The sequence below is a fragment of the Gobio gobio genome, assembly GCF_949357685.1.
Source record: "Gobio gobio genome assembly, chromosome: 6".
Lineage (NCBI taxonomy): Eukaryota > Metazoa > Chordata > Actinopteri > Cypriniformes > Gobionidae > Gobio > Gobio gobio.
The window spans coordinates 41,506,368-41,532,597 of NC_137102.1; the positions used below are offsets into that span (position 1 = coordinate 41,506,368).

Sequence of the window (26,230 nt, forward strand, 5' to 3'; positions counted from 1 at the left end):
GAATAATACATCTTCAAAACGCATAACAGTAACTGTAAAAAGTCATAACCATAAAGATATGATATGCTCATAATTATTATTGAACGCGAACATAATTTTTATATATATTTAAATGTTGTTATATTATAAATTACACATTTAAAAAAAACGTTTAAAAAAAAAACCTTTCAAATATGTTTTTATTGGACGTCATTATTTTGCGACAGATTTGATGGTCTTGTCATTGAGAAGCAAGATGGCGTCAGCATCAGACCATCAGGGTGCTCCAGACAGCGAACTGGACGAATTATTAGACAGTAAGGTTTGAGGATGACTTAAATATAAAAACATCGACAGTTAAAATGTGCGAATGTTTGAGCTCTTTTATAATGTTACTCTTTAGTGAGCTGGTGTTTAGAAGGCGGTTGTCACAGATAGTGCAGTTGCTGCTCCGCAGCTAGTCTAGTGCTCATGCTTGTTTTTAGGCATGTGAAAACATTAACAGTTCATCGGTTAATTAATTTGACATTTATCTCTTTTATGGTCCCATAAAAAAAACTCGTAAGTTTTGTACAAACTGGGTTTTGAATATAAACGGAACTTATAGTAGCTGCCTGCATGTTTATAATGGATTACTAGCCAATTTTGCTATTCATGCCGTGTGATGAAATCGGTCACCTGATAATATATCATCAAAACAGATGCACATATCCCTCTGATACACCAATTTTTGTGTTTCCTCAACCTCAATTACAGATGCTCTTGATGATTTTGACAAGACCAATGTACCTCCTACGGCCCCTGATGCCTCCACTGCCACTGATGCAGGAACGAGTGACGAGAAGGTATAACATATTAAAATTTTTATAACAATTCAAGTAATAATGACAATAACAATTGTTATAACAATTATAATTGTATCGCCATTTTTGCAGTTCTACAGTAAGTTTGTTTCATGATCGTTGCTGGATAGTTCTCCCAAAAATTAAAAATTGTAATTTACTCACCCTCAAGTTGTTCCAAACCTGTATCAAGTTGTTCCAAACCTGTATAAATTTGTTCTGCTGAACACAAAGGAAGATATTTTGAAGAATGTTGGTAACCAAGCAGTTGTGGGGCATCATTGTCTTCCATAGTAGGAAACAAAATTATATAGAAGTCAATGGGGTCCCAGAACTGTTCCTCAATATCTTCCTTTGTGTTTGGAACAACTTGAGGGTGAGAAAATGATGAGAGAATTTTCATTTTTGGGTGAACAATCCCTTTAATGTTTTGTTTTCTGTGCATTTCATCCGCAGCCCCCTCTGCTGGAGGACAGTAAGTTCTTTGAGTCTCTCTTTGATGGTGAGATGGCCAATCAAGCACGTGATGAGTGGGAGAAAGCCATGGCTGAGCTAGCGCAAGAAGAACCTGAGCTTCTACAACATTTTCATAAGTTGTCAGAGGCAGCAGGTAAAGTAGGTGAGTAATCTGAAATGGAGCACTATTGCAGTGTTTCCCATACATTGATTTATTTGTGGCGGCCCGCCACAATATCAACATTGACCACCACAAATAGATTTCAGTGCTTCCCATTCATTAACTATACTTTGGTGGCCCTAAAATATATTTAAACATCTCATAATAACACAAGTTCTTTAATGATGTTTTTTGCGCAATTGCTATCAAACAAACTAAAATCGAAAGCTCGGTTTGTAGAGTGAAATTCAAGCACTTTTCAAGGGTTTTCAAGTTTTTCACACTTTTTCCAGCACTTCAAAGCTCTAAATATTAGCCAATTATTTTAATGTTATTTTTAATGTGATGATTTGTCAAATTAAAGTTTAAAGGTATAGGCCACTTTGTGGCAAAAAATAACTTTTATTTTAAAAAGACATGAATTTACCACTATAACCAGTAGATGGCGACAGAGGAGCACTTATTGACTTTTTAGCCATTTCCACTCCCTAATATATGGACAAAAGTAGGAAGTCACACAGTCTTAAGAAAAACAAAAACTTTTCTTCAAATTGTGACTAAATTACCCAGAAAAAAAGTAAAGAGTGCTCCTTTTATAATCACTGAAGCTGTCGGTCAGTTCTGTGTGATACTATAAAAGAACAATAGTAGCAATTGTAACAATAGTAATTTAATAAAAGCAGCATATTTAAATTTTCCCTAAAAAAAATATTTTTTGCGCATTACTGTTGTTAATAAAAGTAAAATTTATCTGCATATCAATTTCATAAACCTTTGTTTGGCTAGATTATTCTGAACCCGCTCATCAAACTCTGCGCCGAGCCACTCCGCCCTGCCCACCGCCACAAGTAAATTCTCAACCTATGGGAAACACTGTATTGGATGAATATACACAAGTTTAGCTATTATCCAATATTCCAATTTTTTTTGACAATTTTTTTTTTTTTACATTTAGGCACAGATGTAGCTTCACAGCAAGAGTTCACCTCCTGTCTTAAAGATACCCTTAGTGGTTTGGCAAAAAATGCCGACAACCTGCAGGTAAACCCATTTTGAGTTTCTCTCTTTGGAACGTTATTAGAACAGATTTTATCTGAGAGAGAAATATTTTGTAACATTATAAAGTATTTGCTGTCACTTTTGATCAATTGAATACATTTTTGCTGAGTAAAAGTATTAATTTTAATTTTAAAAAAATTATATTAATTAAAAAATATCTTACTGATCCTAAACTCTAATGTCAGAAAAAGTGTAAAGAACTGCAGAGAAAATGCTCACTGCAGAGCCATGGGTGGAGCGTGAAGTCCAGCTCCCCCTCTCTAGAGCCCCTTTCACACAGAGCGTTGATCCCAGAAAATTCCCATTGAATTGCTAGAGTGCCTTCTGTGCACGCAAACACGTCCCAGGTCCATCCCAGGATAGGGACCTACTGACATTGCTGGATCAGTCTCGGAACGCATCCTGTACAAAAGGCAGGACCAATGCCATAAGGGGTGTGTCTGTCGTCGCAATGACATAGTTATCGTGCAAGTCTTTAACCAGGGGTTTTAAATGCAGATCAACGTTCACATTGCACATTAAAAAAGAAAAAAGTTTGTTTTAGTCTAGGAGCAAAGAAATGATGGCATTCTGATGTCACGTGTCTTTACAGGATGTGTGAATGCACGCACAAATTCCAGAAAATCACTGGCAGTGTGAATGACCCAAAATCAAACGATCCCTGGACAATTTTATGTTTTTTGTATGTTCTGGAATCTCTGTGTGAAAGGGGCTTAGATGTAATTTGGGCAAAATGGGTGGAGCTAGATGGTCCAACCCCACCCCAATCCTACCCATAACCCTATGCCTCCACCCATTAGTTCCACAGACGTGGAGCTGGACTAGGTCAAGCTCTACCCATGACGTCCAGCGATGGGCTCTCGATGCCATTTGACTCTGAAGTGAGCACCACTTGCTTTTAACTCTAAATGCAGAGTGCAGGACTGGCTGGAGATGATCTGGTAAAGACTTTGGAGAACCTGGGATTAAATGAAAATGGGGAGGGAGCAGGAGAAGATGGCAATATTCTTCCAATTATGCAGTCCATCATGCAGAACCTTTTGTCTAAAGAAGTTCTCTACCCTTCTCTTAAAGAGATAACAGAGAAGGTGAGTTGTTTTCTTCTTGCTGATTGTTCAACCTTTTTCTGGTGCCAAATATTTATTTTCAGAAAATCTTGCAACACATTCCATTTAATACTTGGTCAAAATGTAATTTTTTTTATAACAATTTGCGCACAGTACCCTGAATGGTTGGAGGGCAACAGGCAGTCCATCCCCCCAGACCAATTCATGCGGTATGAGCAACAGTACAAGATAATGGGAGAGATATGCAGCCACTTTGAGAAAGATGGAGACCAAGACAGCACATTTGAAAAAATTCTAGAACTCATGCAAAAGGTAAAAAACATATCATTTTAAAATTTAGTAATCCGTTTTTTTTTTTTTTTCAAGTTTGCATAATATTCATGAATTACTTAATAATTTCTTGTACCTTTTTACTTAAAACGTAATATAACTTAATATAACCTTTCAGTATCAGCACTGTTTTATTTATGTTAATAATGTCTTTATCCCTTAGCTGCAAGACTTGGGTCAACCTCCAAAAGAGCTTGCTGGAGAGGCAGTGAGTATTTCCCTTTCTTTTTTTTCTTTTCTTTTTTTTAAATAAACGTTATGTCATATTTACCTAAAATGTTTTTTCTCTTATGTTTTCAGCCTCCTGGCTTGAATTTTGACCCAGAAGCTCTGAACCTTCCTGGAGCACAAGGGCTTCCTGGAGCAGAGCAGTGCTCCATCATGTGATCTCAATGAGGTCAAATTTATGTATGTTTAAAAACGATACAATTTGGAGCTAATTATCTGAACCTGAAATGGACACAGTTGATCATTCTCCGCTTTTAAAGGAGTTTGCTTTTGTGTCTGCACTGAAACTGTGAACTTCACTACGTTAATTTTACCTTGTAGTTCTTGTCCACAGAGGTTCTTTTCATATTCATCCCTAATCCGTTTACTGTAGAGCAGCTCCCAATGTTTTGAGTGAAGCTTGATATCTCAGTGTGCTGACAGCTTGGTAAGAATCAAGGTCTTCTGAATTTACTTCAAGCACATTTGACAGGTGGTGCGGTGAATTGTGTTTTGAATAAGTAGAGACAAATGCATGGAGCTCAAAGTGACAGGAAAAAATATTTCCCGTTTAGTTTTACTTTTTAAATCTCAGAAGAATGGTCAGGGTCTACCAAAAGTTTTCATCAGATTGATGAAATCATTTTAATATAAAGTGTAATATCTATCTATTTTCACACTATATCACCACAGTTTCATTTGTGCGATTTGATTACTAATCAGTGACAAATGGATCTCTCCGATTAAGCATTTAAAAGAAACTAAATGCAGACACTTCAGAACCAGGTTTATAATTTATCCATAATATAATTGTCACACATAGGCTGCATTTGTGTTTGAGTAGAATAATTATCTCTACTTGTGTCTTCTAATGTTTACTGTATCTGTCTGCATATAGAGCAGTTTGGAGTAGTGAATTGCCATGTAGATCTAAATTCTTCCCATCATTCCTGTGGTGGTGCCTCTATGTGATGTGCGATTGTCATGCTAGTCCTAAATTGCCTTGATTAAAAGAATACTGTTTCATAGTTCAAAATTAATACTCTGTATTAACACTCAAAGAACATCACCTTAAATCCCAGGATTCCTCAAAAAGGTAAAGTTTGCAGTCATTTGCTTTTGAGGGGATGTATATATATGGTTCTTTTGCGAACAGGTATGAATGCTTGGAAATGGAATCTTTTCACAGGATTGTGTGGAACTGATCATCAACTTTCTTGACTCATGTCATTGGTTATATGTTGTATGGTATTATGTGGCCAATATGAAAAATATGAGAAGGATAGAATTGGTATAGATTAACAGTACACAAATATTCAACCGTTACAACACTCAGGGGTTGCTCAAACACCCAAGCACTTAATTCAGATCATCAATATTTATCATGTTAAATGTTCCCTTAGATGTACGGTATTGGTCTTTTCAACACATGAAAGTACTACGATTTGCAAAAATCTAAATAAATGTTACAAACTTATATTCTTTGTCCACTCGATTTTATTCCAGTTACATATCTAATTAAACTAACGCAATTGTCTATTTATATATTTTAACCATTTTACAATTTCTGTGGCTTTAACACTTTAAAAAGTTTAAATAACCAGCAATATTTTGTGATGTGTGTATGGATTGTGTCTACTATGAATGATTATTATTACGTTGTTCTGCACCAACCAATTTATCATTAAAAAATAATTTGACTTTTATAGCATTTAAATTGTATTTATTTTAACATAAATCGTTATTTAATCTTTTAATATCTTGATTCAATTAAACAAATAGTGGGAAAATATTCAGATGTTGGATTTTTTCCAATGATCCTGATGAATTTGTAAATGCTGCGACAATAGCGGCTGGAATTGTAACATATATTGTTTTATATTTAACTCAAAATTAAAATATTTATTTGGGGAGCTAGTGACTGATTAAAATGCGGATGACGAGGGCTCAATGACGTGGACTTTGCGATGTTGGCGTTTGAAACATCAAACTTTATTTGTTTGCGCACGGGAACACGCCACGGTCCGGGCTGAGGATTCAGTAGACGTGTCAGCTACGGAAGTGGATCCGCAGAATCATACACGCAAAATCCCTTCCAAACGGGGGATGATTTTAGGATTTAAATTAACCTAAACTGATCTACATCTTCATACATAACGCATTCCTGTTCGGTTATTATTGTCAGTGGAAATGTTGACCAAATTCGAGACAAAGTCGGCCCGAGTGAAAGGTAAGAGGATATCTGCTCTGGCTAACTTCACTTTGACTGCTGTTTAACGTAACGTTAATAATAAGTTTCTCTTCGTGTACGTTTGTCTGATTTGAATATCTGCTTAGTATCTGTAGAATACCGTCTTTTTTTGCAAGCATTCACATCAAATCGTGCTAAATACTGTATGTCGTTCGGCGTTAGCACAACGCTAGCATTTGTTAGCCGTTCAGACGTTGCAGTATATTATCTTCTCGGATGTTTCAGTATTTTTGTTTCTTTGAGAATGCGCTGATGACATTATCTTGACCAGATTATTATAATTTATCAATTCATGGGTCAGTGACATGACGTGCATATTTTTGTGTCCACAAGTGCATTTTTTTCCTTTGACAATAATTTAAAAACAATTCATGACATAGATCACTATACACTATTCTATAAAGCTTGATTTTATAGTTTGAATTAATTTGTTGTACATTTAAGTAATACATATTATATGTTTTGTTACTAAACCCCCAAAACGTCAGGTGGTGCAGCTGTCAGAACAAATTAACAAAGAAAAGAGACTAAGAAAACTATTTAAAATTGTGTCTTAATAAATAAAAAAACATTTTAAACTATACACTTTGGCATCATTTTAGGTTTGAAACCCTTCATATAAACAAATTAGATAAATATCAGTAGTTTTAAAGCTGTTGAAATCATTGAAAAACGTTATGTGTATTCTCAAATGTCAGGGTGGCACAAGTGCAAACATGGCTCTATTATTATGAATTTACAAGGTAATAACAGTAAGTATTACAATGCAACTGATCCTTGTGGCAGAGTGAAAAGGTATCTCTCTCAAACTGGTAAAAACTGCTAATTTCAAATATGAAATTTGGTTGGTTCACTTTCCATTTCAGGTGGTACAACTATTTGGTTGTACCGCTTGACATTATAAGTTAAAAAAAAACTTGTTTAATTGTTCATGCCTCAAAAAATATGCATTACATCAGTTTTGAAAAGATTTAAAAAAAAAAAAAACTTTTTAAAGCTTTATTTGTCAATGACCATAATAATTAATATGGTACAAATTAATGTCAATATGATTGTTCTCGATCTATAACACCATCTCGTTGACACTTTTTTTTTAATATTAATCAATATTGAATTGGATTGTTTTGTCTTTTTCTGTAGGGCTGAGTTTCCATCCGAAACGGCCCTGGATTCTCGCTAGTCTGCACAATGGTGTCATCCAGCTGTGGGACTATCGCATGTGCACTCTTATCGACAAATTTGACGAGCATGATGGTATGAAACAGCTGATCAACTATTCCATTGCTCCATGTCATTTATTCTGCGGTCTCATGATGGTGTGAACTCATTTAGGTCCAGTCAGAGGTATTGATTTCCATAAGCAGCAGCCGTTGTTTGTGTCAGGAGGAGATGACTACAAGATCAAGGTTTGCTTGCCTCATTCTTAAGAAATTTCTCACCTGACTACTGCTATTTTTTCGTTTTAGTTATAGGTTAGAGTTTCCATTTGTTATTAAAGCATTTTTTGCATTTTGGCGTGTTTTAACATCAGTTAAATGTGCACTATGTGACTTTTCAGTCCGCTAGAGGTCGCCTATTCAAAAGAAAGGCGTAGTTTGATGACGCAACGTTTGAGCGCAGAATCTTGGGACATGTGGTCTTCACCTCACAGCCGGTGGAAAAGAATCAGGATAGGACTCGGGCAGAAGTTCATGGATGCGATTATTAACGTTACTGTAGTATGAAGCAGAGCAGGGCCGAGTGTTGTGGAGCTGAGCAAGGCCGCTGGAGCGATTGTTAATGAGATGAACGCAACACCCGTCTCGCGAGCATCGGGACTTTTTTTTTATGAAACACAGTCGCCAGCGCCACTTCCGCTTTTCCGGTCATGAGTATGAGGTAACGCAGCTCCGTTTATCATATTAAATACATTTGAGTGTGTTGAAAATGAAGTTATGACGTTACTCTGTGCGTTTGCTCGGCGGCTGCTATGACACTTGTTGCACACTGCAGTAAGAGTAAAGCGTTTCTGCAAAATAAAACCGGAAACCGAGGGTAACGCAGATATGACGCAATCGACAGGCGACTCCCTCACACGTCCCGGTTCCTTGGTTAAAATAGCAATTTCTCGCTATTTACAAATAGTTGGAAACATTTGCGATATTGTAAGTACTCAACTGATATATAACTCAAAATATATAACACTGGCCTAGTGGTTTTTGGATATTTTACTGAAAAATGTTTACATAGTGCACCTTTAATGGACCTGAGCAAACGTGAATAAACAAAGATTAGTAAACTGTAACAAATGCTCATTGTTAGGTAATGTTATTTAATGCATTAACTAATGGGAGTTTTTGTCACACGTTTTGATTTACTGACAGTTTATTTGACTCTGATTATTAGGTGTGGAACTACAAGCTGCGTCGGTGTCTTTTCACTCTTCTTGGACATCTTGACTACATTCGTACCACATTCTTCCATCATGTGAGCCCTATCAACTTTATGATGCTCTTTAATAATTATTTTAATAATATTCTTTTAACAAATGCAGCTCTAGACTAATAGCCTGTCTTTTTCAGGAGTATCCCTGGATCCTGAGTGCTTCAGATGATCAGACCATTCGCATTTGGAACTGGCAGTCCAGAACATGTGTCTGGTGAGTTTGTATGTAGGTCATGAACTAGTGGATGTACACGATAAGTCCGATAATACACTATAGACATTCTACTAATTATAAGTAACATTACAACTACATGTCATCTAACTTTGATTAGACTATTAGGTTAGAGTCAGGTGTTTGGGTAGGTAGAATAAGCTGACATGCACCTGCAAAGTAAATTATACTTTTTAAAATGTACCATTGAAATAGTGTTAACAATTTTTTAAATTAATTTAATTATTAGGATATTGAAGTTATTTTGGAACCATTATTAATGATGTAACTTTTGCAAATAAAACCAAAAAATAAATGTCAGGCACCAAAGTGACCTGAAAGTACTCACCCCTTTTAAAAACAAATTGTTTGTCAAAGTATTTTTTCTGACCTGAGCACGACTGTTATTATCTTTAGCTATGTGAAACTGACCTGTACATATTCTCTGTGCTGTCTCTTCTCTGTAGTGTGCTGACAGGGCACAATCACTATGTGATGTGTGCTCAGTTCCATCCCTCTGAGGACCTGGTGGTGTCGGCCAGCCTGGATCAGACTGTGCGCGTGTGGGATATTTCCGGTGAGGAGGCTTGGGACAGGATTGAGTGTTTTGGGAAGGCTGGGGAGGTGGGAATGGAGAGAGAGGATGGAGGAAGATAGAGGCCGCCTAATGGCATTCTCTTCCTCATGTCCTCTCTCTACAGTGTGTGCAGAACAAAACTCTGTGGGCTCGAAGCAAAAACACCTCTCACACTCATGCTTCTGTCTAGTGATTTAATACTCATTTTTGTAATTTTTTGGGAAGATTTAATACCAATGTTGAGACGACCAAATCACTGAGAGAGGTGATAATTTACACAGAACAAACAATTAATGAAACGCTTAAAATATAGGTAAAAAAAAAGTCATATTTAAGAAAAGGTGAATGTGAGAGGTATTTTTTTGAGATTCTGCATGTTTTAATGATGTTGTCAATGTCTGTGTCCTTTGCTTTCATTGCTGAACCTCTTTCTTGCTCATTAACCTTTAAAACCACTGTTGTCTCCACTGACTGAGAACATATACTCATTTCTTTTCTAAACACTATAGATAATATACAATCAAAGTTCTTGCTCTCTGCCCTTTTCCCTTCACATAAAATATGGAATGAATATGTTGCTGCATGGATAATATAAAAACATGCAATGCAATTGTATGAGAGGTCGAAAACTAATAATTCTTCTTGAATTCTCTTTAATTTAACACCGTGGTCTCAGCTTTTTTTTAAATGGTTGTTTTGTCTTGTATTTATGTAAATCATCTTTCTTCCCCCTTGGAAGTTTGCTGAGGCCCCCTAGTGCATCCCGGCCCACTTGCTCAGAACCATGTTTTTAACATCTTTTACATCGATTTAACATCTTTTGGTTAAAGTCTCATCAAAACTATAAACCTTTTACATTTACAGGACCCTAGTTCATATCTTGCCTAATGGCATTTGTCATCCATAGATAATGTTAATATTAAATAGGGCTGTTTAACGATTAATCGCGACTAATCGCATCCAAAATAAAAGTTTGTGTTTACATAATATATATATATATATATATATATATATATATATATATATATATATATATATATATATATATATATATATATATATATATATATATATATATATATATATATATATATATATATATATATATATATATATATATATATATATATCTGTGTGCACGGTTTATAATTATTATGTATATATAAATACACACACATGCATGTTTATATGTAAGATTTTTTTTTTTTTTTGATTTATATATATATAAAAAAATATATATATTTGAAATATATATAATACAAATTATATAAATATATATACAGAACATGCAACTATTTCTTAAGTATATACATGCATGCGTGTGTATTCAAATATACATAATAATTATACACAGCACACAGATATATTATGTAAATACAAACTTTTATTTCGGATGCGATTAGTCGCGATTAATCATTAAACAGCCCTAATATTAAAGACCTCCAAGTTGATGCATCTACGTCAATGCAACTTTTTAGATCATGAAAATGTAATCATTAAATTGTCTCTTAACACAACATGAATGCATGATTGAAACCATCCTCACTGCATTACAATATGCAATAACAAATGCATGACTTAACTGGAGTCTTCCTCACTCCTCTAACATCCAGCGCCCCTCCAGAGAACATTTTGACACGCTCCACCCCCATCGATCCACCAGTCAGTGCCATCCCTGCTCACTTCCTATACAGCTCCTATGCCCCCCTGGAAACATCCACATCTGTACATTGGTTTCTAGTGCCGCTTTTGTTGGACTTTTATTCATTTAGCAGACTTTTGGAGTGCTAAGATTTCAGACACACATTCTGCTCTCCTTTCCTTTTCTCTGCGTCCTGACCTGAGTTAAGCCATTCATCTCCCTGTTGTTGATTTACATGCATCCCACCCAATCTCTAGTGATTTTAAGCTCTCTGTGATCACATTTAACCTTTTTTTGATTGATTGCTGTCTTTGCTGTCTGGTGGTGAAGTTTACTATACTTCCTTAACTCAGGTTTAGACCTAATGGAGGACATATGTTGTGTTTGTGTTCTCAAGCACCAGCGAATGTTTAGCAGCCCAACAAAATGTTTGTGTGTTTGCTGTCACATATCACGTGTCTTTTTGAGTTTTTGAGCTGTTTTAATGTTGTTCCTCTGTTTTCCCTCCCCGGTATGTGGGTGTTCCTGTGTAATTTTCAAACGGGTCTCGTGTGTGTCGGACTGTAAATGTTGCTTCCAGGTCTGAGAAAGAAGAACTTGTCTCCGGGTGCTGTAGACACAGAGGTGCGCGGAATCTCTGGTGTCGACTTGTTTGGGGCCTCTGATGCTGTAGTGAAACATGTTCTGGAGGTAAGAATATGGTTGTAGTGCTGTAAAGTGGGATTGACTTTGAATGAACTTTGTTGTTTGCTTGAATGAACGTTTGTGTTCTCTTGCTTTGGTCTCAGGGTCACGATCGAGGCGTAAACTGGGCAGCCTTCCATCCCAGCATGCCTCTCATTGTGTCAGGAGCAGATGACCGCCAGGTCAAGATCTGGAGGATGAACGGTATGTGTTCTTGTACGGAAAAATGTGTCATTTGTTCTGACATTGTAAAATGTAAGATATTTTATCCTGTTCCAAAACTTAGTGAACTACCTTGCTGTCTACTGCATGCATAGACAGTTGCAAGGCAGCATCCTAACTTTCCTGGTCCCTCATGCCAGGTTTCCAGCCTATCCTTAAAAGTCTCCAATGTCTTAAATGGTATAACAAAAGTCTTAACTATTATTTTAAGAGGTATTTTATTCAATGAATACCACACACTTATGCCAAGCAGTTTTTTATGTAGTAAAGCAATAGACATTTTAAAATAATCTCCAGTGTATTTCAGACTTGTTTATAATTAAAAGTCCTGCATTATGGATAAAATCTTTTTTTTGTCTGGATATTATTGGTGTTTTGGTTACACAAACTAGAATTTACTAGTTTCAGCCCAATAGTCTTTTTTATTGCATTTGTTTAAACATTATTATTGTATCAGCAAAACCCAATATCGATCAACCACTGATTTTTCTGTGTTGCTATATTAGTACAAAAAGTTCAATACATATGTATAATGTATACAATTTGAAAAATTTGCTTTTTATTTACATTATTTTATTTTGTGAATTATCCCTTCTTCTAGAGTCTAAAGCGTGGGAGTTGGACACCTGTCGGGGGCACTACAACAATGTGTCCTGTGCAGTGTTTCACCCTCGTCAGGAGCTTATCCTGTCCAATTCTGAGGACAAGAGCATCCGTGTGTGGGACATGTCCAAGAGGACAGGCGTCCAGACCTTTCGCAGAGATCATGACCGTTTCTGGGTGCTGGGGGCTCACCCCAACCTCAACCTGTTTGCTGCAGGTAGGTTACTATTAATAATAGACAAGTGGTTTTGGTGATGACATGACATGATATGCATTGACGTGTTATTCTGTAATTTCTCAGGCCATGACAGTGGGATGCTGGTGTTTAAACTGGAAAGAGAACGTCCAGCTTACGCCGTGTATGGTAACATGCTGTACTATGTGAAAGATCGCTTCCTGCGCCAGCTCGACTTCAACAGCAGTAAGGATACAGCAGTCATGCAGCTACGCAGGTTTGTAAATTTTAGTGTCTTTTGTATGGATGCTCCGATTGATCGGCCGGAGATCGGTATCGGCCGATAATCATATTTCATGATTCGATCGGTACTCACTAACTTGGCCGATCTCACGAACCGATCGCATTTTGATGACGTCATTGCGTGAGGACGTACATGACACATGGGGTAGGTAGTAGCAAATATTCAAACGAGAGCTTTGAAGGCAGAAGTGGAGAAGGGTTCCTTGTGAACAGCAGTTGAACACGGGTCAGTCGGTCCTAAGGGATGGGGGAACGCCGTTCGGAAGTATCGATATACAGTCGATTGATACGAACGCATATGAAAAATAGCGGAGTATGCAGAGTGAGCTGATGCAGGGAAAGTGCATGATACAATTTTTCCTAAACATGACACATGCTTTATATTAAGGGCTTTAAAATAAAGGGTAATAAACACGTACAGTTTGAAGCAGCTTGCCCTGTCAGATGCTCTGAGAGATAGGCTACTTGTGCTGACTAACCGATAAATACCTGCGGTGTTTAATGCGTTTGAAATGTGGTGCTTTCCTCAGTGCATAACTTAAATTTCACAGAGATATTCTCCATCTGTAAATGTTAGAAAGTCATGCAAATATGTCAATTTTGCTGTCAGGAGACGACGAGCCTTCTGCATGTGAATCTCCGCTAAAATTCAGACTTCCGCGAGCGCCGCCGCGCGCATCCGCGCCAAACAGACGGAGCGCAATAGAACGCAATAATTCTGACTAAAGTATACATATTTCTAAAATATTTGTTGTTGGACAATAAATGTGCCATATGTAGAATTTTAAACCTACAAGTATGTATATTTTTATGAAAGTGACCATTATAATTGGGTAATCAAATATAGGCTAATATGCTTTTGTTTTTATTTTCATTTTTAGTTCAGTGAATTAAAAAACTAAATTATTGATACATGCCTTCATTACATTCACTGTATTTGTTTATAGCCTTCAATATCAACATTGTTTTTAGGACATCTTTGGGCAGGATGTAAAATAAATTAAAACATTTAAATAAATTAATATTAAAATAAATACAGGTTTTTTTTTAATCCAAATAGAAAAACGTTTTTCTATTTGGATAAAAAAATAATCTATTTACTTAAAGTATCCTGATATGCATAGTGTTATGCAGAAACCCCATTTAAAAGGCATATTAAAATGTTCACTGTATAATGAATATTTTTTGTGATTTAGTACACTGTTAAAACAATAGTTACATTACATTACATAATTACCATAAAAATATAATAAAGGCAACATCTATAGTTTTTTTTTTTTTTTTTTATCTGAAAAAAAGGTTAACAGTGATCAGAGAGTTTACAAATCAGTGAAGCATTGGAATCGGGATCGGTATCGGCCGATCACCATGACAAGAAATCGGTACTCTGTATCGGCAGCAAAAATCCTGATCGGAGCATCCCTAGTCTTTTGTAGCTTTTTGGGTTCGATGACCCTAAATGGGCATCTACAACCGGTTTAGTGAAATTTAACTTTTCAGTTGAACTGTTTATTTTATATTCGCAGTGGATCCAAGTTCCCAGTGTTCAGCATGTCCTACAACCCTGCAGAAAATGCTGTGCTGTTGTGCACTGTGAGTATTGTTGACCTTTATCAGTCTGCTCAATTAAATCAAGGTACTTTATTTTATTTGTGCATTTCTTCCTCTTTCCCCTCCAGAGAGCTACTAACCTGGAAAACAGCACATATGATCTATACTCCATTCCCAGGGAGAGCGACTCTCAGAATCCTGATGGTAACATTTTATCTTTTCTCTTTAGAAGTCCTTAATCTAATGTGCAAAATGTAAACGTTCAATTCCTCTGCATTTTTACAGCTCCTGAGGGAAAGCGTTCCTCTGGTCTGACTGCAGTTTGGGTGGCCAGGAACCGCTTTGCTGTCCTTGACCGCATGCACTCAGTAAGTGAATCAAGCTACATTTATCTGAAGAGAAACGTGTACTGCACTATTGACGTATTTTTGCAGGCCATCCCTGAAGTTAGCAACACTCTAGATCCCTCGATGAAACCCAATAGGGCTTTTGGATTATTGCTGAAAATAAACTCTGTGAAAAGTTTGATTGCACATTTTCATCATGATAATATTCACAAATGAACACAACTTTTATGAATTTTGAAGCCTAAATACAAATGCCAGAAGTAAAAAGCTAAACTTAGGCTATAAACAAACTATGGTTACTCTTTCAGACTTTAATTAAAAACATTTTGCATTTGAGTTAGAATAGTCTCATTGCAAGCATAAAGTCAACGAGGCTGTAAAAGCGGACTAGTGAGTTGATTCGTTTTTCTGTTCATCGTGATGTTTAATGTTCCCGACAACCTTTGTAGTCCTGTTTAGCAACAGTTTTTTTTCAAGACAAAAGCTTTAAAAATCACATCACAAGGGGGTATTACTGATGTATTTCATATTGTAGAATAAAATCTGACACTATCTTGAGCTTGTGTAAACCTCAGAGCTTAATTAAGTCATTTAACCAAAAACTCATTCAAAAAACCCATTGACTTCAGGAAGATGGAATTGAAAGTGCTGAAAGGCTAAGTCTTTTCTGGGGTTTGCCCTGCACAAATGTCATCCCTGCAGCACTCTATAGTATTGAATAAAGGAGTTATGACCATGTACTCATGTCCTCAAACCTCAAGTATCATCCTCACTCTTATCCCACTACAGCTCCTGATTAAGAACCTGAAGAACGAGATTGTGAAGAAGGTCCAGGTACCAAGCTGTGAGGAGATCTTTTATGCTGGAACTGGGTCACTGCTGCTGCGTGATGCTGATGGAGTCACGCTTTTTGACGTGCAGCAGAAGCGCTCCCTTGCCACGGTCAAAATTGCTAAAGTCAAATATGTGGTGTGGAGCTCGGATGCCAACCACGTGGCCCTGCTGGCCAAACACGGTACTGCAAACTCACTTGGATGTATAGGCTTCCGTTTTTTTGCAATAAAAAATCTTCATGCTCAAGGGTTGGACAGGCATTTTTGCCTTGTATCAAACAAAATAATCCCACATCATATTATCACACACATCTGACCCTACGCTCTTGCTTTTTCAGCCATCATGATCTGCAACAAGAAGTTAGAGAGCTTGTGTAACATCCATGAGAACATCAGAGTGAAGAGCGGCGCCTGGGCCGAAAACGAAGTCTTCATCTACACCACCTCCAATCACATCAAATATGCTCTCACCTCCGGGTAAAGCTCCAGTAGTCTGACACGCAACTATTTCAATACTAGCAAAGCCATAATGTTTTGCCTAACCTGATAATGGCATGTTATTCAAATTTTTTTCTCACAGTGATCATGGTATAATCCGAACATTGGATCTACCCATCTACGTGACAAGAGTCAGAGGCAACAGTGTGTACTGCCTAGATCGTGAGTGCAGACCACGAGTGCTAAATATTGACCCCACTGAGTACCGTTTTAAACTTGCTCTGGTCAATCGCAAATATGAGGAGGTTAGTGTGTATTTTCAGCAATGAGACTTGCGTTTTGTGTATTTCAAACAAAAGTATTACTTCTAAATTTTCCATTTTTAATTTTATTTAAATTGTATATAACTTTTTTTAAATGCCACACATAAAATGTGCCTATTACCTGACCTTTTTATTTTTTTTATTTAGTCAAGAACTTTGGCTGTCATTCATTTTGCACATTCGGATTTGCCTTTAATGACTTTTCTCTACCCAACACCCTCAGGTTCTTCATATGGTGCGTAATGCTAAACTGGTCGGCCAGTCCATCATTGCCTACCTACAGAAGAAAGGCTACCCAGAGGTTGCGTTGCACTTTGTCAAAGATGAGAAGACTCGTTTCAGCTTGGCACTGGAGTGTGGAAACATTGAGGTATACAGTTGTGACATTTTATTGAGGTTAAAGGCTTGCAACACTTTTACCTGAACAGATGTTAATTCTTGATTTGCTTGTTCCTGCAGGTGGCGCTGGAGGCTGCAAAAGCCCTGGATGAACGAAGCTGCTGGGAGCGTCTTGGCGAGGCTGCGCTTCTACAGGGCCATCACCAGGTGGTGGAGATGTGCTACCAGAGAACCAAGAACTTCGACAAGCTCACCTTCCTGTACCTCATCACTGGCAACCTGGCCAAGCTCAGGAAGATGATGAAGATAGGTGAGTGACGATGAAGATGGCAGTAAACTACCAGTCAAAAGTTTGGGGTTGTTACGATTAAAAAGACGTTTTTAAAGAAGTCTTGTATTTTTAATAAGAATAACAAAAATACAGCAAAAACTGTAAACATTGTGAAATATAAAAATTTTTATGAGCTGTTTTAAATTATTTGAAATTAATTTATTCCTGTGATGTCAAAACTGAATTTTCAGCAGCAATCAATCCAGTCTTCTGCGTCACATGATCCTCCAGAAATCATTCTCATTATTATTAATGTTGAAAACAGTTGTGCTGCTTAGTATTTTTGTGGAAACTGTGAAGACCCCGATATACTCACAGTGAAGTTCTTTTTCGTTCTTTTTTTTTTAGGGGTAAAAAGAAGTTCGAAATACCTTTGCAGCAGTATACTCTTAGCGAACATCCCGATGCCTTGAAAGTGGCGTGTAGATGAATATGTTAATATGTGCTGCGCGCTTTTCTCTCAATAACACAATAAACATGCAACTAAAATGTCAGCAGTGAGAAAACCGCAGTTAAGAAAGCATCTGATCATAGTGATGTGGATGGTTGCACAAGCTTCGACACTCCAGTCAAGTAACATCACATTTATTTATTTAGCACTATATAGCAAAACATTACTTTAAACCAAACAGCTTTACAGTAAGCATGAAAAACTAGAAATTGAATTTCTACTATAAAGCAGCTCTCCAGTGTTTTTCACTCATGGACGTCTGACCTCAAAACACTCAACAGAGGAAATGAACCGAAGAAAATTTTCACATCAATGGGCGGAGCCCTAGAATGCACCTCTATATCTATAACATAATCGTTATGGACCGATGATAGTTTGAAGGTGTTTGCCAGCCAGAGCAAACTTTTCCTGGAAAGTTCTCTTTGGCAAGCGACTTCGAACTCCCGGAACAAACTCCAAATTAATTTTATTTTGGCCTGATTTCGTTCTTTGATTATGCTTGAAGTATATCAGGGCCTTAATTTTTTTTTTTTTTTAAGGATTCTTTGTTGAAAAGAAAGTTCAAAGAACAGCATTTATTTGAAATAAAATATTTTGTAACATTATAAATGTCTTTTTAACTTTTAATCTTTTTAGCATCCTTGCTCTAGGTATTAACTAAAATGACCCCAGCCTTTTGAATAAGTGTGTTTCTTTTAGAATTGATTCCTGTGGATTGTTTGAATGATGTTAATGATTTGTTACAGCTGAGATAAGAAAGGATATGAGTGGACACTATCAAGGTGCTCTTTACCTGGGTGACGTCAGCGAGCGTGTGCGGATCCTGAAGAACTGTGGGCAGAGTGAGTGCTGTCACATTTTCATTCACATGATTGTTTTAATGCGATTTTATTGAATGAAATTGACATGTCCATCTCATTAATTCTAAGAGTCTCTGGCTTACCTGACTGCTGCCACTCATGGGATGGATGAGGAAGCTGAAGCCCTGAAGGAGACCTTTGATCTGGAAAAAGAAATGGTATGATCTGTTCTCATTATTAACGCATGCACGTATTCGTGCAACTACAGATGAATAATTGAGTGGTGGGTTCACGTGCAGGTGCCAGAGGTAGACCCCAATGCTCAACTGTTGCAGCCGCCACCTCCCATCAACCCCTTAGATACCAACTGGCCTCTGCTAACTGTCTCCAAGGGCTTCTTCGAGGGAGCCATTGCTGCCAAAGGTGACCGACTGTTTGCCATGCTTGTACTGGTTCACAGTGTGTTACCTGGATTTATGAAGTTGAATGAACCTAATTTTTTTTAGAATAACAACATTAATTTTATGTATGTATGAACAGGACGAGCAGGTCAGATGGTTGCTGACATGGACATGGATGCTCCAGTAGAAGGCTGGGGAGAAGATGCAGAGCTTCATCTGGATGATGGTATTTACTGTAGTATTTTATAGTAGAACACTTATGCAATAAGACAATATTTTTAAAGGAAGAAACCAAACCAAACTTAAGGGATGTTCACACCAAGGACGACAATTATAAACATTTTAATAATCCTTTCTAATTCTATGAGAATAGTGAAGTTCATTCCACAGCTTTAACGATAATGACACAAAGTATCAATATTGTTGGAATCACTTTCAGCAAGATTTTTTCCAGCTACTGAACGATTAAAACATTGACAGCCAATTAGAATCCACCTGACATTAAAGCTTTTAAAGTGGCCAATGACAGCTGCTGCTGTGCAATAAACAGACCGTTATTGTCTGTTAGGGTCATTGTAGTTATCGTTCTTAGTGAGAGCAGGCCTTTAGGGACCAGAATAGTGTAGAGATTTGGGCTTCCTATAGCAATCACCCAGAACACTTTAGCAACCTCATAGTAACACCCTGGCAACCACCTACACCCACTGACTTACGATCGAAACACTCATCTATCATGCTCTCCTCAGATGGATTCATGGATGCTCAAGAGGGACTGGGCGATGAGGGAGCTATTGGGAAAGAGGATGGAGGAGGATGGGAGGTTGAAGAAGATCTGGACCTCCCACCAGAACTGGTTGGTTTTGTGTAAAACAAATAAGATCCAGTTTCATTTACAGACAAGTGATTTTTAAGTAACCTCATCTTGTTGTCTTTCCGTTAACCAATAGGATGTACCATCTGTTGGTGGAAGTGGCGCAGAGGGTGAAGGTTTCTTTGTGCCACCTACCAAGGGCACAAGCCCCACCCAGATGTGGTGCAACAACTCTCAGCTGGCTGTGGATCACATGTTGGCTGGCTCTTTTGAGACCGCTATGAGGGTAAAGGGATCTCGCAAAACATTTGAGCTGCTTGATTTTTTAGGGGGAATCTTTTTTTAAATATTTTTTTAATAAATAAAATTATTAAACAAAATATATTCGTAATATTTCACTGACAAAATTATTTAAGAAACTTTAATACAGTAATAGTACAACTGTAAAATTACTATACTAATATTTATGCAATAATATATCTTAATATAATACTTAATTACTTCTTTTTCAAACATTAAACCATCAAGCTTCTATTCTGCCCAAAAATCACAGGGACATCGGCCAGTTTATAAGCTCTTCTCGTTACAATTTTGGGAAGATGGTTGAGGCATGTTGCATTCTCAAATACATGATAAAAGCAGCCCAAACTCCCAGCACTTAGAGGTGGAGCAGTATTTACTGCAACTAAGCCACTCCAAAACGCTGAAAACATTGGATCATTTGTAAAAGAACATAGCATCACTCTGAAACATGCTGTGCATGTATTTGTTAGTAAATTCCAGCCTTTGCGCTTCAGCATGCGATTTTGGTTTATTTCAATTAAACCCAGAACAATTTGTCCCAGGAACTTTTTTCCCCCAGACCTGTTGCTGTCTGCGTTTCAATCACGGTCTAAAGAACCGGGAAGATTAGGCAAATTAGTCCTGTGACGTAGGACTGCACGCGACTTTCCAGTTCCTGCTGGATTTCATCCTCCGCATACAAGCTTAATAAAGCCTGACACTTGTCTTCGGTCCATTGGTCGTATTTTTTAAACTTCATTTTTCATTCGAATAGCAAGCAACTCCTATTGCACGCACCGCAACGACTTTTAAAAATGGGGATTGAAATAAAATGCTGCGTGAACTCAACCAATCAGCATGTTCAGTGCCCAAGTCCCACCCCCGAAAGTTCCTGAACTTTGAAAAAATACTACTTCGCGAGCAGGGGAGTTTTTACCCGTTTTTTCATTTAGACACTGGTTCTTGTGGTCAAAACACACAGAGTACCACCCCAAATTCCCAGTTCCTGGGGAAAGTTCAGTGCAGTGGAAATGCAGCTTTAGTCATCCATCCCTACTACAAATGGCTTTGAAATTTGTCTGATTTCCTGATATATTTTTGAAATTAGAGGATTTTGAGGCAGGAAGGAATATACAGTTATGCGCCTAAACTACAAAACTGAAATGTACCAGATGTTGTTTTGCTGTCTCTAATGTGTTTTATACTCCTTTTCAACAGTTACTACATGACCAAGTTGGTGTGGTCCAGTTTGGATCCTATAAGCAGCTGTTTATGCAAACCCTGTCTCGTGGCCACACCTGTTACTTGGGCCTGCCATCTCTGCCCTGCTTGCACAGTTACCCCCAGAGGAACTGGAAGGACAGTGGGGCTAAAGGGGGTCTGCCAGCGGTGGGCCTGCGTCTCGCTGATCTCATTTCACGCTTGCAGCAGTGCTATCAGCTGACCACAGCAGGGCGCTTTGAAGATGCAGTCGATCGTTTCAGAGTCATTCTCCTCTCCGTACCTCTGCTTGTGGTGGACAACAAACAAGAGATCGCAGAGGTGTGTTTTGAATCAACTTTGAATCAAGTTGTTTTATCATGTTTTTTCTAGGGTTTGAGTACGAAACATTCTCTTTAATTTCACTTAGGCACAGCAGCTGATCACTATCTGTAGGGAGTATATTGTTGGCCTCACCATGGAAACAGAGAGGAAGAAACTTCCTAAAGACACTCTTGAACAACAAAAGAGACTTTGTGAGGTAGGTGCATTTCTTTTTAAACATTAAAATGTATAAATTTAAGATTTTATTAATGTACATTAAAATTTCTCCTTTTTGTGTTCCAGATGGCAGCATATTTCACGCACTGCAGTCTGCAGCCTGTCCACATGGTGTTGGTATTGAGAACAGCTCTCAATCTTTTCTTCAAACTGCGTAACTTCAAAACAGCAGCCGGCTTTGCTCGCCGTTTGCTTGAGCTGGGCCCCAAACCAGAAGTGGCACAACAGGTAAACAAATAATTGTTGCTAATATTTATTTATTTATAATTATTATTAATATATATATATATATATTAGAGCTGCAACTAACGATTATTTTTTCTGTCGACTAATCTAACGATTATTTTTTCGATTAGTCGACTAATCTTACGATTATTTTTCCGGATTAATCTTATAATTCTTTTTTACTGATTATTATATTTCAAAGAGGGTAGTGAATTTTTATATTATTTTAACATGAAATCAATGAATGATGACAATATTAATTGTATTTCAGGAAGGGTAGTGTACATAGTATGCCATTTTATAATGAAATATATGAACACAAGAAGCTTTTTAAACATAATATATAATGATACTATTCATCATAAAATGTATATAGAGTAGGCCTAATTAGGAAAAGTTGTTTACTATAGTAGTTGAGTATGATTTACTTATTGATTTGTGTCAATAGTAAACGAAAATGCACTTGTATTTATCTGCAAAAGGTTCACATACTGGAGCTTTCAGCATAGTTTTAATATAGTATTACTAGTCGTCTATTTTGAAGATACATGTGCATAAACAACGACTAAAGCTGCCAGAAGTTTTTGCCCAAACTTCAAAGACACATTTAAATGATTAAAGCTAGAGGCATATCTTAACTTTAATGTTACTTTAATCATGCAAACTACCTAATATACAGCATGTTATTATGCATATGTGTTTGGGACAGAGGGGAACCAGGTCGCATTAACAGGAGATATATGCAGCCCATAATAAATAAAAGCACGAGACGTACTGGGGTCGGAGAAGAACCCCGGAAAATGTGACCGTCTGTTGCAATACACTCGCCACGGTTCAGCTGCGCGAGAGAACACTGGCAGCAGGGTTGCCAGGTTTACACAACAAAACTCACCCATTCGTTACTCAAAACTAGCCCAAAACAAGCCCAATCGCGTTTCGGGGAGGTTCTCTGGTAAACATCGCGTTCGGGGACTTAAATATGTGTGTTTTTTTTGCAGGGCTGCCTGCTAAAGTTCTCATTCCCGGGGATAAATATCACATAGTTGGGATCGCTTCAACCCGCGGACATGAGACACAGCCCGCGGCAACAGTGTAGAAGTAGCCCAATTCCGTGGAAAAAACCGGGACTTGGCAACACTGACTGGCAGTGTGAAAGCTCCCGCTCTCCACGCGCGCAGCTCCTGCTCTGCCACCGCGCGCAGTGTGAAACCGGCGTTACAGAGCGAACAAAGGACAGTTTTATTCGGCTTCTGTTTAAAGTACTCCCACACTTTTGAATGTCGCAGTCTGGCTTTATATGATAAATTATCATTTTCACTATGCCTGGGAGCAGAAGCTGCCATTATTCTAGATCTTCTGTTCCATTCTAGAACGTAAATAATGTGCCGCCGACGCGTCGACGCATTTCACGCACGCGTCGTTGCAGCCCTAATATATATATATTTTTATAGCAGTAGTTTACTCAAGTATCCCATTACCCATAAGTTTTGATTGGTTATTATTTTGTTATATCCGTCTCATTTTAAATGATTTTTGAAAAATGTAATTTAAAAAAAACAAATTAAAATGAATGCGCTTTTTTTTTTTTTTTTTTTTCATTTTAAATTATTACAAAATATTACTTGTTAATATATTTAAACCATCTTGTGGCCCCCTTGGAAGTGTGTTGAGGCCCACTAGTGATTAAATAAATAAATAAAACTAAAAACTAAAAATATCAAAATGGAAATTATTGATAGATAGGAATGTTTTTAAGCCCTTGACATCAGTTCCAAAATGAATGCTAAAATGTGATTGGATGGTATGATCCACGAAAATTATATTACTAGGCTAATTAAGGTAAATAACATCATTAAACAAAATTCAATCTTGTCATGTTTTTTCCCTCATGTAGTGTTGTCACGATACTGGAATTTCAAACTTCGATAAAATACCTTGAAAATGACCAATTTTCGATAACACGGAGAAATCTGCCATATATACCACCATACAGATCATTTATCATCTCATAATTTTATGAAAATTTGGGTAATTTTGTTGTAATAGCTTACACAGCACAAGGAGGCTTTATTTCAATTGTATAAACAGTCAGTAATAAAATAAGAGCAAATTGCAAATTATAGCACAAATAAATACAATAGAATAAAGAGCCAAATTAAATAAGCACAGGTTTTTCAGGTGGGTCTAGCAGTATTCAGGTAAGAAATATTACAGAAATTAAAGTAATCAAATGTAAAAAAAAAAAAAAAAAAAAAAAAAATTATTATATATGGATTAATGCTTACAATTAAATTTACAAAAGATGTATTTTTTTCTTTTTTTTCTCTTTGTCTTTTGTTCTTTGATTAACATGACAGACAGCAGCTAGTTTATTAGTCTGCTGTCACTTTAAGAGCTTATGCACGGATCCAATATACTGTTACACATGCGTTTTGCTAGCTATTTACATTTACGTCCCAAAACTGACTGCATTTACCTGAATACTTGGCAATACAGGCATTTTGACATGATGTTGTATGTATTTGACCGTTTAAGCACAATAAGCAACGAAAAAGAAGTCTGGTACCGGTGTATAGATACTGCAGAAAAGCAGTATTGTAACCATTTCAGATATTTTAGTATCGATACATATCGAAATACATATCGAAACAGTATTTCTGACAACACTATCCCCATGTGTATATAATCTGTAATTCATAACCTGTTGTTCCCCGTCTTTACTTACTCAGACACGAAAGATTCTTGCAGCATGTGAGAAGAGCCTGACAGATGCTCACCAACTGAACTACGACCCCCACAATCCCTTTGACATCTGTGCCGCCTCCTACACTCCCCTGTACCGTGGGCGGCCAGTGGAGAAATGTCCCCTGTCTGGAGCCTGCTACTGTCCCAAATACAAAGGCGAGGTCTGCAGGGTCACACAGGTTAGTTCTATGCCGTTGTAATGTCAGCTTTTAATTAGTTTTAAAGTCTAATATTGTCAGTATGTGAGAGCAGCCCTACTTTTCTTCTTGTTCAATGGTTTTTCTCATCATGCAGTGCTCTAAAGTGAAGGATCTATTTCATTGGTTGTCTCTCTCTTGTTTTTTAGGTAACCGAGATTGGTAAAGATGTGATTGGATTGCGTGTCAGCCCACTGCAGTTCCGCTGAACATGCATTGCATAAGCACGGATGAAAATAGATATGCTTTTCTCTTACATGTACTTTTCATTTATAAGATGAAGTAACAAACTTTGAGATCAGAAAATTCTAGAAAATACCTTGTTACGTGACTAATCTCTCTGTGACTGTCCTTTCTATTATATATCCAAGGTCTCTATGGTCTGTATACTTGCGTTTCATTTAATCTAAATAACTAATTGTACATCTTTGACCCTGTCAATCAGTGAAAAACAAGTTTAATTTCCTGTGAAACTCTTTAAATGTTGAAATAAAATTCTGGTGAACAAATGTTTGACCACTTAGTTTTTTTTCTCCATCATGTAGGGTTATAATTGTTTACTAAAACCATTAAAAAAATTTCTTGAATTAAATAAAATGAACTGAAATAAAATAATAAAAATATATTTTGGGGGAAAAAACTTAGTAATTTCTCATTTTTGTTTAAGTTGTACTAAAATAACTAAAACTGTTTATGCATATTTAAATCATAATAAAAATGGCAACAAAATTACTAAAACTTTAAGATAAAAACTAAGTCTAATTCAAAATATTAACAGAAACTATAATATATCAATGATTCTAAAATAACACACAATGGCATATATATTTTTCATGTTTCTAAACAGTACTAAGGAGTAAATGTGAATGGAAGGAACTTATTATTTCATAGTCATAGATATGTTTTTCTTCTTCTTTATGACCACAAGGAGGAGCTAAATGTACAACAATCAAGGCAAGCCAAGTTCACATTGTTTTGGTTAGTGCTCTAATTTATTTTGATCAATTGGAAACTTGTGTTTTCAATTCTGTACAAAACAGATGGATTACATTTTTGGTTCGCGGGAGCTTGGGAAAAAGTTATAAATCCAAGACTTAAATTAAACGTTTTCATAATCCAAGCAGTGTTTAAAATTAATAGTATACTACTTTTGTAGTCTGCAGGTGGTTCAACACAAAACACCTTAATATTGAAAACCAGATT

At 36.9% G+C, this 26,230-nt stretch overlaps 2 protein-coding genes across 3 annotated transcripts; both read left to right on the forward strand.

Moving 5' to 3' along the window:
- Nucleotides 1-210: 210 nt before the first annotated feature.
- Nucleotides 211-5,810, forward strand: pex19 (peroxisomal biogenesis factor 19). 2 transcript variants are annotated; one of them, XM_079818724.1, is made up of 8 exons: nt 211-296; nt 736-824; nt 1,278-1,431; nt 2,393-2,478; nt 3,411-3,584; nt 3,717-3,875; nt 4,057-4,101; nt 4,194-5,810. In XM_079818724.1, exons 1-8 carry the CDS (start codon nt 212-214, stop codon nt 4,278-4,280), a joined length of 879 nt encoding a protein of 292 aa, XP_079674850.1. In that variant the 5' UTR covers nt 211; the 3' UTR covers nt 4,281-5,810. The 2 variants fall into 2 exon arrangements, with proteins under 2 accessions (XP_079674850.1, XP_079674851.1); XM_079818725.1 differs by having other exon boundaries at nt 220-296; nt 1,278-1,440.
- Nucleotides 5,811-6,098: 288 nt separating this feature from the next.
- On the forward strand, nt 6,099-25,660 carry copa (COPI coat complex subunit alpha). Its single transcript, XM_079818667.1, has 29 exons — nt 6,099-6,330; nt 7,492-7,605; nt 7,684-7,757; nt 8,737-8,817; nt 8,913-8,989; nt 9,454-9,563; nt 11,786-11,895; nt 11,994-12,093; nt 12,713-12,931; nt 13,016-13,166; nt 14,719-14,785; nt 14,872-14,947; nt 15,029-15,111; nt 15,880-16,105; nt 16,262-16,400; nt 16,504-16,666; nt 16,908-17,054; nt 17,144-17,333; nt 18,552-18,647; nt 18,735-18,823; nt 18,905-19,028; nt 19,146-19,232; nt 19,753-19,859; nt 19,954-20,103; nt 21,318-21,641; nt 21,730-21,840; nt 21,927-22,088; nt 24,815-25,009; nt 25,177-25,660. Exons 1-29 carry the CDS (start codon nt 6,291-6,293, stop codon nt 25,234-25,236), a joined length of 3,672 nt encoding a protein of 1,223 aa, XP_079674793.1. The 5' UTR covers nt 6,099-6,290; the 3' UTR covers nt 25,237-25,660.
- The last annotated feature ends 570 nt before the right edge of the window (nt 25,661-26,230 follow it).

Excerpts from the sequence above, each read along its gene's own strand:
- pex19 (XM_079818724.1), top strand. The coding sequence starts at position 212 with ATGGTCTTGTCATTGAGAAGCAAGATGGCGTCAGCATCAGACCATCAG. Across the intron at positions 2,479-3,410 it reads AAAATGCCGACAACCTGCAG|AGTGCAGGACTGGCTGGAGA; the intron begins GTAAACCCATTT and ends CTCTAAATGCAG. Across the intron at positions 3,876-4,056 it reads TTCTAGAACTCATGCAAAAG|CTGCAAGACTTGGGTCAACC; the intron begins GTAAAAAACATA and ends TTTATCCCTTAG.
- copa (XM_079818667.1), top strand. The coding sequence starts at position 6,291 with ATGTTGACCAAATTCGAGACAAAGTCGGCCCGAGTGAAAG. Across the intron at positions 12,094-12,712 it reads CAAGATCTGGAGGATGAACG|AGTCTAAAGCGTGGGAGTTG; the intron begins GTATGTGTTCTT and ends CCCTTCTTCTAG. Across the intron at positions 21,642-21,729 it reads ACAAACAAGAGATCGCAGAG|GCACAGCAGCTGATCACTAT; the intron begins GTGTGTTTTGAA and ends AATTTCACTTAG.